The sequence below is a fragment of the Sebastes umbrosus genome, chromosome 6 (genome assembly GCF_015220745.1).
Source record: "Sebastes umbrosus isolate fSebUmb1 chromosome 6, fSebUmb1.pri, whole genome shotgun sequence".
Classification (NCBI taxonomy): domain Eukaryota; kingdom Metazoa; phylum Chordata; class Actinopteri; order Perciformes; family Sebastidae; genus Sebastes; species Sebastes umbrosus.
This window is the reverse complement of record NC_051274.1, coordinates 23,933,740-23,947,350: the sequence shown is the minus strand read 5'-3', so window position 1 is coordinate 23,947,350 and position 13,611 is coordinate 23,933,740. Positions and strand designations below refer to the sequence as shown.

At 39.3% G+C, this 13,611-nt stretch overlaps 1 protein-coding gene across 4 annotated transcripts; it reads right to left on the bottom strand.

Annotated features, from left to right (window-relative positions):
• Positions 1-1,018: 1,018 nt before the first annotated feature.
• Positions 1,019-12,950, bottom strand: LOC119490321 (differentially expressed in FDCP 6 homolog). Of its 4 annotated transcripts, none has more exons than XM_037773640.1 (12): positions 12,689-12,949; positions 10,248-10,388; positions 9,960-10,145; positions 8,853-9,080; positions 8,611-8,757; positions 6,613-6,672; positions 6,389-6,515; positions 5,322-5,620; positions 5,069-5,235; positions 4,461-4,659; positions 3,684-3,774; positions 1,019-1,885 (listed from the first exon to the last, which is right to left on the bottom strand). In XM_037773640.1, the coding sequence occupies exons 1-12, from the start codon at positions 12,782-12,784 to the stop codon at positions 1,689-1,691; spliced, it is 1,938 nt and encodes a 645-aa protein (XP_037629568.1). In that variant the 5' UTR covers positions 12,785-12,949; the 3' UTR covers positions 1,019-1,688. The 4 variants fall into 4 exon arrangements, with proteins under 4 accessions (XP_037629568.1, XP_037629570.1, XP_037629569.1 ...); XM_037773641.1 differs by having other exon boundaries at positions 1,689-1,885; positions 6,389-6,497; positions 12,689-12,950; XM_037773642.1 differs by lacking the exon at positions 6,613-6,672 and having other exon boundaries at positions 12,689-12,947.
• Between the last annotated feature and the right edge of the window lie 661 nt (positions 12,951-13,611).

The window sequence follows — 13,611 nt, the reverse complement described above, 5'->3', positions numbered from 1 at the left end:
AATAATTGACTTCACTAGATAGAGTTGGATTGCATGGCTAAACACATTTTTCCTGCCAAATTTTACATACCAACCAGGAAAACCATGAAAGTGCCCCTATAGTGCCGCTCAAGAGCTTCTGATTCACTGTGCAGCATTATATAAATATATTAAATAAGCCTTGCTAGCCCTTTGAGGCAAATTTGTGATTTGGTTTTAAAATATTTTAATTTTAAATAATATTTTTTATAATAATTATACATAATTATAATATATTGTAATTATAAATTATTATAATACATTTAAAAAATATATATTATTATAAATTAAATAATAATATTAAATAAATCATATTTTTTAACAATAATAATTAGCCCATAAATCTACTGTTTTTGATTTTTTACTAGCCAAATTTTACATACCAACCAGGCAAACTAAGAAAGTGCCACTGTGCAGCATAATATGAATATGTTTCATTGAAACTTTACTTGCAGTCAATACAATTAAAGTATCAATGACGTGATAAGCTGTCTCCTGTCTATAAATATAAGGGTTCAACACCGTATTTTTTATGTGTTTATTGTTTGTATTTATGTATTTTGTGGTTTTACTGTAACCCCCTAAAATCCGCATCTGAATTATTGTAAAGCAGAGTAAAAAATAGGCCCAAAAAAGAAAAGAACTCAGTTAATACTAATAGATACAACTATACGACTTAATAAAGAAAATGAGACTTCTTAAAAATCAGTTATGGATTATAAAAATCAATCCAGCTGACATGTAGTTTGCTCCCTGCGTCAGTGGATGTCACTCATGTGAGCTTCATCAGAGAGCTGTCACAATTAGTCACCGATGACACATTTCAACACTGAACAAAATGACGTGGACTCAAACTCAAACGGACGTGCAGTTTGCAAATTCAGCAGTGTGGGCTTCAACTTTTTTTCCATTGTGTAATTAAAATGTCATCAATGTTATAACTTATTTAAATATTATTTATTTAAGATATTTACTGTGTGAAGAACCAATTGAGATTTGATTGACAGTGAAAATTACATTTATTTGAATTGCATGCTGCATATAATTTAACACTGTAAACATACAGACAGAAATCAGGTTAAGGCATCAATTCACTCTTTTATTTACAATTATGTTAACCGACAATAGAAACAGGAAGTTGAATGAGAGTTTCTCTCTCTCTCTCTCTTTCCTGTTTATCAGGAATGATACTCTTCGACTGAAATTACAGTGAACTCTAATACTGAAACTACTTTTTATGTAAAAAAAAAAAGTCAAGCCAAAAAAATACATAAGTAAAAATGAAGCATTGTTATGTGTCTATATTACAGAGCTAAACAAATGATCTTCCTTGCATTGTATGTAAGTATTAGCCTTTAAACATCTTTGTCCTTTCAGGATTTTGCTTACAGGCCATTTTCTTTGGAACTGAGGTATCGTTTATGTCCAGAACCGGCCTCACACAGGCTGCAGTCAAAGCATTAGTCGATTCTGCAAATGCATCTTCTCATTAAAATGTTTTAAACTGTTTCTATCTGTGAAATGAGGTCAGTAAATTTAACATTTTAATGGTAGTACTGTTGGTAGTAAATTCAGTTTTAGGTGTAGATGTTCCACTGTTATCATCTCTTGCCCTTCATGTCACACAGACTGATCAGAAATGACCTACGCAGCCTCTGTGATTCATGTTTTTAGGGGATGTCCATGTCTCCGTTAGAGGCATGAGAGTTGCGTTTCTCTAAGTCGCATCCAGCTCTGTTGTCGACATTTTCTTTGCTCTCCTCGTCCTGATCCTCTGATCCTGATCTCCTTCTGAGGCGCAGCCCGGGATCTCTCTGTGTCGGGATCTGGAAGCTTGAGTAGGAGCTTCCCAACGACGGTCTCTTCTCTAAAAAAAACAGCACAAACAAAATACTTCAGAGAATGAAGTGAATGTTTACAGCAGGCATGAGAAATCAGACGTAGCGGTTAAGATATGAGGATGCTGAATAGAGAAGGAATTCACAGGTTGAAAAAATATAATAAAATTCAGGAAGTATATTTACAGAACAGGCTACAACATATAACAATCATCTATTTATTCACATAAAGTCTCTGATCTAAGAAAATGTGCCACATAAGTCTTTACAACGTTAAATGTCAACCCAACCACAGCGACGGCATTTAGCGCTGGCATTTAGTAACCTAAATACACTCAGGGGAAAGAATTGCAAAAGTTGCTGTAGCATAAAACATAAATTATTATTTCAAACACACACTTGTTACCACATAATATGATGCTACTTCTTTAACAGAGAAATAGAAAGTTTTATTCACAGCAGACATTTTCAAAATGTCAAAATGTGCCATCCAGCTTTTTTTATGCACATTTACAGTTTGCTCATAAAAACAGCTGGATGGAAACACTGAAAACTTCAGATCTGTGTGGAGCGATGATCGAACTATACTGTTCCTCAAATTAAGACATGAATGTTTTGCATCATTTGAGGTTTAACTGGAGCTCTTGTCATTACATCCTCTCCTGCAATGGTATGATGGCACCCGTCAGGAGATCAGCTGTTTATCTCGATGTGCTCAACTTCTGATATTTGCATAATGGTTGTCGATGGAAATGAGCGTTAATTAGCATTTTCTTTTGCTGATTTTCCGTAAATTTGATTACAATTTGTGCTACATTTGAATGGAAACCGGTCTATGGTAGGAAAAGCACAGGTGTTACTAATAACATTAAAGATGCGAAATGAGAAATTGGGAGCATTTCTATTGCCTCGGCACAGCTCTCAACATGGCGACAGCTGAGCCGGCGGCTCGCAGTGAACGGTGCTAACAGCGCTAACAGTGCAAACAACGGCAACTGTGCTGACAGAGCTAACAGTAGCCCCTTTCACACTGTCTGCTCAAGGTGGGAATGTTGCGCCGTTATTCCGCCTCGCTGTTCTGTGTGAAAGGTATGGAGACGGAGTGGAGGGGACAGAGTTGTTCTACCGCTGAGCCGGCAGCGGAGGTAGTGGTATTGTGCCGCTGTTGTTACGTTCAGTGTGAAAAAGCAAAGCTGTGGATCTTTTTTACGGCAATATTGCGGAATCTCTGTGTAAAAGGGGCTAGAGTTAACCTAAGGGGGAACCGGAGGGTGGGTGCTACGCTTCCACGACGGCACAATCGGTCAGGACGTCATTATCAGCTGTAACCGCCGTATGAGAGAAGTGCAGAGCCGGGAGCTAGCCAGTAGGGCACGCTCACATGTACGGACAAGCACTAAAAGCACACGCGGCCGGCCTGGATATGTCAACAAAGCACAGAGAAGCAGCTCTGATTACAGCATACACAGAGGGAGAGTGACTTCATTCTCTGCTCAGGTAGACATTGCTCCTCTATATCTAATAATAGTTGTTTACTGCTATATTAATGCTCTGGATATCAAATTAAGATCCTTTAGCAATGGCTCTGTTCTATTCAAGTGTCCCGGTGATCCAGCACGCACAATACCAGGACCCTGAAACTGAGGCAACTAAATAGAAGTCAACCATTATTCAGATTATTATTTATATCTGTACTTTTCCTCCTGTGACATGTCAAAATGTCTTCTGTGAAAAATGCCTAATGTCCTCTGCTGGAGTGAAAGTTGAAAAATCAATCTCATCATGTCACACAATGCAACATCTCGTTGTGCAAAATGGGACACGTACCGCCCGGTCCGATTGGTCGCATCAGTCTGTTCATCTGGACGTTCCAGTGTTTGACGTTGGTGCTCGCCTGGCGGAGTTTCCGCTGGGCAGCCTGTCAGAGAAAAAGAGCAGCTCATTAAAACACAAACAAAAGACATAAACTACTGTCAGCATTACCACCAACTACAATTAATACAAATATCAGCAATCAGTATCTTTTCACAGCGAGTTTACAAAGTTCTGTCACATTAAAGAGAAAATATTGACAGTTACAATATAGCGGCATGTTTAATATTGTCTCTCTTCAGGGAGATTAGCAAAGCAGAAATAACACCCTGCTTTGTACTAGTGAGTATAAAAAGTGTGAAATAATATGAGTCACATAAAGTCTCCAAATGGCAGGGTAAGTAAATAGATAGCCGGTCACACTCTGTTGTTTGAATCGTGTTTAAAAGCTTCTGGTTGGACTTTGATATCATTGAACTGTTTTGAAGGAAAGACCATAATAGTTGTCTGTTTTGTTTCATCTGTGTTATACTGCATCCTGTCTGCTCTGTCGTCTTTGTAAGTGAGATTGTAAATGTCTTATCTGGTTAAATGAAGGTTAACACAAATTAATAAATATAATTAATTGAATTAGTAACAGTAGTAGAAGCCATCAGCCGATGCTATTGGCTCAATGTTTTATTCAAGTATCACACAAGAAACCCAACAAGCAACATTTCCTCTATGAGATAAGAGATCGATAACTTGGACTCTGTAAATGTCATTTTGATGATTTGATTGCGTTCTTCTTACCACTACATCCTGGTCGACCCTGTGCCGGTTGGCGCGGACTTCCTCCAGCTGCCTCTGAGCCTCGTCCAGGTCCCGGGACTTGATTTCCATTTCCTGTTTGAGCTCCTGTTTCTCCCTCTGTGTCGCCAGGATGTACTCCTCCTGTTCCTCCTGCAGGGCCATCAGGGCCTTCATTTTCTCCTCCTCCTCGGCCAGTAACCTGGACACAACGGAGGACACAAACAATAATAATTTCATTATTAAAAAATGTAAGATTGTCTCCTCAGACATTATAGTGAGCACAGAACCTGGTGCAAACTGATTAATGGGATTAATTCATCAGAAACATTTACTAGAAAAGGTTGAGAGAGCACAGAAACAGCGACACAATAGATCTGACTGATGGCAGCGTTTAACAACTTCCTCTGTTAGCAGCTCAACTTCCTCAGGAACATAACGCAACATGAACTCCTTTCAACAGCTTGATATCTGCTGTCTCCTTGTCAGTTAACAGGTTATTGTTTGCAGGCTCTTAACCCAAACAAATGACTTCTTAATGTGCTGTGAAAGTGTATAAATGTCTCTAATCATGTATTAGCAGAGACAGGTGGCCACATATAACACTCTACCCTGCTTGAGCGTAGCGGAAAGACTCCTCATCCAGCCTGGCTTTGATCTCCTGCTGCAGCGCCTCCTCCAAACGCTTCTGCATCTCCTCCAGCTCCTTGATCCTCTTCCTCTGCCTCTCTGCCTCCTCCTCTTTCAGAACCATCTCTGCCTGCATACTGACCCGAGCCTTTAGACGCACAACAAGAAACAAAGAAATGAACACACACATCTTTTTTGCTTCTGAACTCTTCCTTCTGTGCCTCCATACTTTACCTCCTCAGCCTCTTTCAGCTGGACCTCCAGGGCCCGCTGGAGCTGCTCGTGCTGCTGGCGCCTCCTCTGCTCGTCCTGCTCCAGGAGGGCCTGAGCCTGCTTTTGCGCCTCCTTCAGGAGATCCAACTCCGCCAGCTTGCGCTCCCGTTCCTCCTGCAGGGCCCGCAGCCTCTGCAGCTCCTCCTCCTTGGACTGCCGCCTCTTCTCCCGCTGCTCGCGCTGTTCACGCCGCTTCAGCTTCAGATCTTTGTGGAGGGACGTTTTCCCCTCCACGTGCAGCCTGATAGCTGTTTGAATGGCTGCGAAGAAGATAATGTTTAACGCCTTGATATTAGGGCTGTCAAAGTGAACACGATAATAAGGTGTTAACACAACTTTATGTTAACGGCACTAATTTAACGGCATCAACGCAACTTGGGATTTTTAGGTTGTAGTAGGTTCAGTTCTAAAGTTAGATTGAAGATACTGGCATCATATGAAACTAGAAAAACCGAAGGAATCCATTGGTACCATGTCATACTAGGATTCTGCTCCAAACTTACGCTAAATTTTGGCGAGTAAAAACTGGCATGGCCATTTTCAAAGGGGTTTCTTGACCTCTGACCTCCAGATATGTGAATGAAAATGGGTTCTATGGGTATTCACGAGTCTCCCCTTTACAGACATGCCCACTTTATGATAATCACATGCAGTTTGGGCAAGTCATAGTCAAGTTTGCACACTGACAGCTATGGTTGCCTGTTGGAGTTTGTTATGATTTGAGCATACTTTTATGCTAAATGCAGTACCTGTCAGGGTTTCTGGACAATGTTTGTCTGTGTTTTGTGTTATTAATTGATTTCAAAGATAAATATGTACATACATTTGCATAAAGCAAACATATTTACCCACTCCCATGTTGATAAGAGTATTAACCACTTGACAAATCTCCCTTTAAGGTACATTTTGAACAGATAAAAAAATCACGATTAAATATTTTAATTGATTGACAGCCCTAGTTTATGTGAAGATGAAGCTTTTAAGATTGATCCATGACTTATCAGTGATCAATATCAGTCTCCTCTGACCTGTCGTCCACTCCTGTCTCTGTTTGGTGTCTGAGGCGCTCATCTCGTAAGTCTTGGAGAGGGTTTTCAGACAAAACATGCACCTCTTCCCATCCCGGTCTGGTAGCACCTGTTCAACAAGGACAACCTTCATTTTAATGAATACATATCCCTCCTTCACATCCCTTGTTGTGACCATTTCTTAAATAAACAGTAGTGAGGAGAAAATAAAATGGTGAACTCACAGGGAAAAGGACGCTTTTGATCCATTTTGAACGACCAAACAATATTTGATCGTCTACTTCCTATAATAAAGCATGGTTTTAGAATTTTTCCTTTGGAGTAAGACATGGTGGTGCAGTGTGCAGCGCTCTTGCTGAAAAAAATAACAGAACTCGACCAGATTTTTGTTTGTCATTCCTCAGTGTGGTACTGTGTGGCATTGATGAGCTAATAATTGACTGGGTGTTTATGTCAGGATCCAGCCCAGTTAACAATCGGCTCAACTGCAGCTCCTCTACTGCAGGCTTCATATCAGAATGGGTCTCTCATGAGAGTGAGGCTGGCAGATTAATCCTGAGTTCAGTTCACTTGAGCTCTGTGAGATTTGTGAGGAAATCTGGAACAAGGCAACATTCAGTTTCCACCGGTTGTGCTTTTTATAAACTTGCTGGTTCCCAACCTTTTTGGATTATGACATCTAAATATGAAGCTATGTGTACTTAGGGACTGTATGAAAATTATTGGGGGAAGGGAGGTTTAGAAGAGGGGGAGGGTTATGTAATTTTCTTTTTGCTGAAGGGACATTTTTTGTGAGGGAGGGCGAGGGCCTTAAGTGATTAGTGACACGTCATTTATCATTATTCTAGAGCAGCTCCCTCCTTCACGTTAATCTGCACCTTAACAGACAACAGAGCGATAGTAAGTTGTGTCTATTATGAGTAAACTGTGTCAAGAAAATGTAAACATGTTAAAGGGGAACAGATCTTGAAGGAGTACTACTGCATATGTGATGAAAGCTGTATAAAGCTGGCTCCAGAGAGAGCTGCCTGAAATCTGATAATGGTTGGATCTGAAGAAGAGAGGTAGCCTGCTCCTCCTCTCTACAAGAGGCTAGCGGCTCGAGGCTACACTAGCCACTACCAGCATAACACACCTGAAACGGTCAGAGATGCACTGTGAGTAATGTAGGCGCCAGGTTTTGACACGGAAGAGGAATACTTGGAATAAATAAGAAGGTATCTCTGGTTCTGCTGCATTGATTTTGATCATTTTTTTAAGTTTAAGTGTCCATTGTGAGTCGGACATTGTTATAGGAGTGCAATACTAAACCAGTGGAGCACCCTATTAAGGTTTAAATTGTAGTACATCGTCTTGAAGTCTTTATACACTTCTATTTATTAATGCAAAGATTTTACCAATTCAACCGTGCTACGCCGAATTCACACCAGGCAGCGGCAAAGTGCAGCTCGCCACAATAATTCTATTTTTCTGTGACCGAAAGGCGTGTTAATGTTTTTCAAGAAATTCTTTGTAATATAGGTCAACATGTCACAGGATTCAGGGGATCTGTTTATAGATTGGCTGCTGGTCCTCTCTGGCCTAAAAGTAAAACTTTTTCCAACTCCGCAGCTTGCGGCCGTTGCAGTTTTACATAGACATTGCATGGCAGCCCGCCGCGGACCACACTTTGCCGCTGCTCTAGTGTGAATTCAGCGTTAGATTACTTTGAGATATAGTGGTGAATGGGTTGCAGTTTATCTCTAGTCAAGTAAAATATAATAAAACTGGTTAGGGCCTTGCTTTTGTTTTAAAAAAAAAGTGGGACATAATGTTCAGCCCTCCTCGCCACCGCAGTAATTTTTGCACAGTCCTTTGCGACTCCTCGTAACTGGTTGCACATGTCTACGGGTTGTGAGCAATTATTTTTTCAGAGTCCAAATTTTTCAATAATTAACAAAGAAAAAACAATGATGAGAGAAGTGATAACAAATCTGTTAATCATCTTGTGACCATTTCCACCGTCATCTTTGTGCCAGTTTGGGGGAGTCCCAACACCCAGGTTGGGAAGCACTGGTTTAAAGAATAATATTTTGACTCAAGTTTAAAAAAAAAGGAAAGTGAATGAACAGAATATATTTCTTTTCAGGATAAACTGACAAAGAATTCATTGTTATTAAAACCCACACTTTCCAGTGTCATCAGTGTTTAGCTTTGAAAGATGATCCTCTCCAGCTGCTCACCTCCACACAGCAGTTCCCATCCAGGACTATGTTGCCCTGACAGTCCTTGCGGTCCTCCCCGGTGTAGTAGGACAAGTTGCTCGGCCTCAAGGTGAACCAGCGCTCCTTCCAGTTTCTCCTCAGCTGGCCTTTCTTCCACAGATAACCCTGTATGCACCAACACACACATAATATACTGTCACCAACACAACGCAGAGTCAGGAACCAAAACACAGACTCCAGGTGGCAGACGGGTGTCCTACCTCTTTGAGGACATCGCCAACTATCTCCCTGTATACTTCCTCTATAGCCATGCTGACTATGCTCTTTTCAATGCCTTTGGTCATCCTTCCCGAGTTCATCATCTCCAGGAAAACCCAAACAGTAATGCCGCTCTGCTGCACTGTATCTTGGGAGAAGAAATCTTCTAATTCAACATAGTTGAACTCAATACTCATAGCCATACAGACCTTCTTGAGGAGGTACTCCACCTGAAGAAGAAAAAAAAAACAAAGTGAAAATGAATGTGGTTCATCTGGATTCTTCTTCTTTGATGCGTAACACTCAAGGCAGGAAGTTACTAGAACTTATGTAATTATTTATTTTTACTATAATCAAGTATCTTTTTGTACTTTAGTGACTTTCCTCTAAAGTTTTTTTTACTTCACTACCGTTGTGGAGCTATTCAAAAAAAATTGTTTGTTGGCAGATAAGATCAGATCAGTGTGGTTTTACTTTATTTATGCAATTTGTCGTTTCCAATTTTCAACATAAAACACCACCGTAAAGATCACATCCAACAATGTCCTTTCTCAAGACTAACTTGTAACTCTAAAATAAAAACTGGATAATGTTTTCTTAAACTCAGCATGATAGAAACCGCTCTGCCCTTGAAAATTAGGGCTTTCTCTTGGCAGCGGCTGTGAAAAACACACGACAGGAAACCAAAACGAGTTTGCAAGTGAGAAACAAGCCCACACGGCTGCATGAGAAGAGCACTGCGTTCCATGAAGGCAAGAAAAAAGGGTTTCATGTAGGGTGTATTTAGTGGTTGTAGAAAATCCAACGCCACTTTTAGGTCACAGATTGCTGACTGCAGTCTCTGAATTGTACTCAACAAGAGCACAATAACTTGAAAAATCCATGTGGCTAAATTTAGAAACAAGTGTCACTATCATTACACGCAGCCACGATCAACTTCAAGAGGTGCATATTTACTTATATAATCTTACATTGCATAAAGCTTTTGGCAGTTGTTTTGAATAACAAAACACACCTCATATTCCAAGAAAAAACATTTTTCAAGTCTCTGCGTTGTTTTGGTTGTGAAGAAATTCCTTTAAATCTAAATATGTTCTATTTGAACCTACCTCGTCAGGGACCATAACCAATGGGTACTTGTCTTCAGAGAGAAAATTAAAAAGGCACCAAAGGCGAAAAGCATCCTTCTCTGGCAGAACGGTGCAGCTGGTTTTGTCCGTCTGGTAGTTTTTCTTCGCCGTAAGCGTCCAACAGAGCTCATCTACGTTTTCTTTAATAAAAGAGCCTTCAATAACCTACGACAACAAGATGCACAGATTTAAAAAAAACTTGACTACACAGCATTAAAATTTGACAAAACAAAAAGAGCATATAGTGCTTTATAGTGTTTTCATCACCTTGTCCAGGATGTATTTGTTGAGGTAAGGCATATAACCCTGACTGGAAACTGGACCGTCATCATCATCCCTGAAGTGCTCCTCCAAAGCAACGGGGTCATGTGGGATACTCAAGACTGTGCACAGATTGTGGGACAGCACCTGAAAAAATCACAATGTACAGGACAGAAATATGTGTTTAAAAAAGGACAACACACTGCAGCAGAGAGATGCAGAGCTAATCTGCATATCTAGTAGACAGTTACGTTAGCTAGAATAAAACCGTTGTGGTTTTATTCCCTCAGACAACATGTGCCAGCAAATTCAGAGAAATTATCATTTTGACAGGGAACTGAAAATTTGATTTTCTGCTGCATCGCATTTCTAAAAATACTTTTGTTTGCACATACATCAGCGTGAAAAATACTGAAAAGAATGTGGGTGTCTGTTTCAAGTATCTGCTGCATGCCAGTGCATAGCAAACATTTTAAGACACAATGTTTGACCTGCAAAAAAAATGTTTATCTTTAAAATCAGTCAAATCAAATTTAATTTGTGCAGCAGCTTTCATACTTTTAGTGCAGCTCAAAGTGCTTGACAGCTGACTGACGAACTAAAAAGACAGTGCAAAGACAAATAGTACAGGGCTATTGATTATTTTCATTGTCGATTAATCTGTCAATTATTTTCTCAATTAATTGATTAGTTGTTTGGTCTATAAAATGTCAGAAAATGGTGAAACATGTCGATCATGTGTTGTTTTGTCCCCAACTCAAAGGTATTCAGTTTACTGTCATAGAGGAGTAAAGAAACCAGAAAATATTCACATTTAAGAAGCTGTAATCATAAGAAATGTGGGGGTTTTTTTCTTAAAAATGACTCAAACCAATTAATCGATTATCAAAATAGCTTTCGATTAATTTAACAGTTGACAAATAATAGTAAAACATTGGGAGAAGTGTGCTGAGTGAATCATAAGTAATAATAATTATAGTAATAAAGTGTTATAATAATAATAAATTAATAATAATGTAATAATAAAAATGATAAAGTGAAATAATAAAAATAATAATTAATAAATACAAAAAATAATAATTAAATAGTCAAAATAATATGAAAATAAATTATCATGCTAAAAATGTCAGATTAGTAAATTATAAATAACATAAGCTACTAATGTAATCAGAGTACTACTACTACTAGTAGTATTACTTTCACTGCAATTAATTAATTTAGTAAACTAATCGATCAATCGATTAATCGTTGCAGCTCTAAAACAGTAAAACATTTGGGAGACTTGTGCTCAAAATATAGTCATAAAATAAAATAATGTGAATAAAAATGATAAATGTGAAATGACATAAATTAAATAAAGTAGATAAAAGGCAAAAACAATAAAAGATGAAAATCAAATATCCATAAGACAGGCTAAAAAAAGTAAGTTATAAGTAACATAAACTACTATATATAATCAGAGTACTACGACTTTCACTGCAATGAATGTCTCAACTGAGAGCGTGCAACATCTTCAGATATCTGTTGCATGTTATCAGACAACCAGTCTCCGTGTGTTGAGCCATAACCACATCCTGTCTCTCGTTTCCAGCGCTCTGCAACATCTGTCACTTTTGAAACTTTGTCTAAAGAACATGGTGCCTGTACACACACACTGGGCTGCACGCATGAGAGGGGATAAGCCTAGTCATGAGGCTGACTCGCTGTGAGCCAGGGCAGCACATCGCAGGAACGTCGAGGTGGCTGGAAATGGAGTCTGATCCACTGCAAGTGACATAACAGTGAGATCAACAGAAATACAGTGGCTTCATTGACGCCCTGTGGCGAGAGACAACAATCACCAACATGTTTCCACTTCGTCCTTGCTCTCACTGTAACAATGTTCTTTTGACGTACACGGGCTCATGTCTATTCAACTTGCTGTTCTCTAGTCAGGTCCAGTGCCAGAGGACCCTTTGCACTACAAGCTGGTACATGGAGGCCCAGTGTAAGCACAGCTTGGAGATGAGGGCTCCCATTCATTATGCACACTGAGAGCAAACTGTTACTCTCGTGCTCTTGCCAGACAGAGGTGCATATTGTGTGCCCTCTTTTCAGCAGTGAAAGCATTTTTTACCCGAAATATAGAGAACAAATTTCTTCCTTGTTGTACAGCATGTGGTTTAAAAAACACAGGAAATATTGAGGGTGATCAGATTGCGTACACATAGTTCCTGAAGCACAGACGCAAATGTAACAAAGACCAAATGAAATGCATTTGTGGCATTTTAGTTTGCTGAGCACTTCAAATATTTTCACCTCATCCTCCTTCAGAGCGAGCCCACGTGATGGAGTTTGAATATGAGATAGGAAATGAGGCAGCAGAGTAAAACAGTGAGTGAATTGATAGACAAAAAAAGGTCTAATTTCCCAGGTAGAGGACCCCCCACACACACACACACACTTACCTTCAGCTGAGACTTGGACACTTTACCACTCTTCTCCAGATCCAGGGCTGTGAAGCCGTACCAGATGGATTTGAGCAGCTCAGACCTCAGGTCCATGTCTGCAGCAGAGTTACTTTCTGATTTCCTCCTCTACGTCTGTTCTTCTTCGCTCTGCTGTTGACACAGGGCCCTTGGGTGACAGGCAGACACCCACACTGTTGCGGCTGTCAGAGGCAGGCATGAGGCTTTAGCAGGGTGCTGGCAGTGACACCTGCAGGCAGAACACAGTCACTGACGGAGAGGGAGGGTCTTGTTTACTTGATCTGATCCTGTAGTGGTGAAAGAACTATTCAGATCATTTAAAAATAGAAATACCACAATCTAAATATATTTCATTACAAGTAAAAGTCCTTGGTATGCTTTCGTACCTTTCAAACTGTTGTGTTATATTACAGCTTTATGTTATGATATTATGTTGTATTATTATCACAGATGCATTAATCACCATTTTAATGTTGTATGTAGGTGGTTTAAGTGGAAATAATTCTGACTAGTACTCTGATATTTTACTTGTGTAAAAGTAGCAATACCACAGTGTAAAAATGCTGTGTTACAAGTAAAAGTCCTGCATTCAAAACTGTACTTAAGTAAAAGTGTGTAAGTATTAGCATCAAAATATACTTTAAGTTCCAAAAGTAAAAGTACTCATTATGCAGAATTTCCCATTTCAGAAAAACATAATACCACTGGATTATAATTAGTACTATTAGTATCACTAATTTTGTCGCTGGTAAAATGGAGCTCATTTTAAATACTTAAAATACTGCTGTGTAGATTAATCCATAACATCATAATTTAGATGATTTATAGTTTGTATTAATAATCTGAATGTGCAAAGTGACTGATGTCAAATAAATGTAGTGGAGTAAAACGTATAATATTGG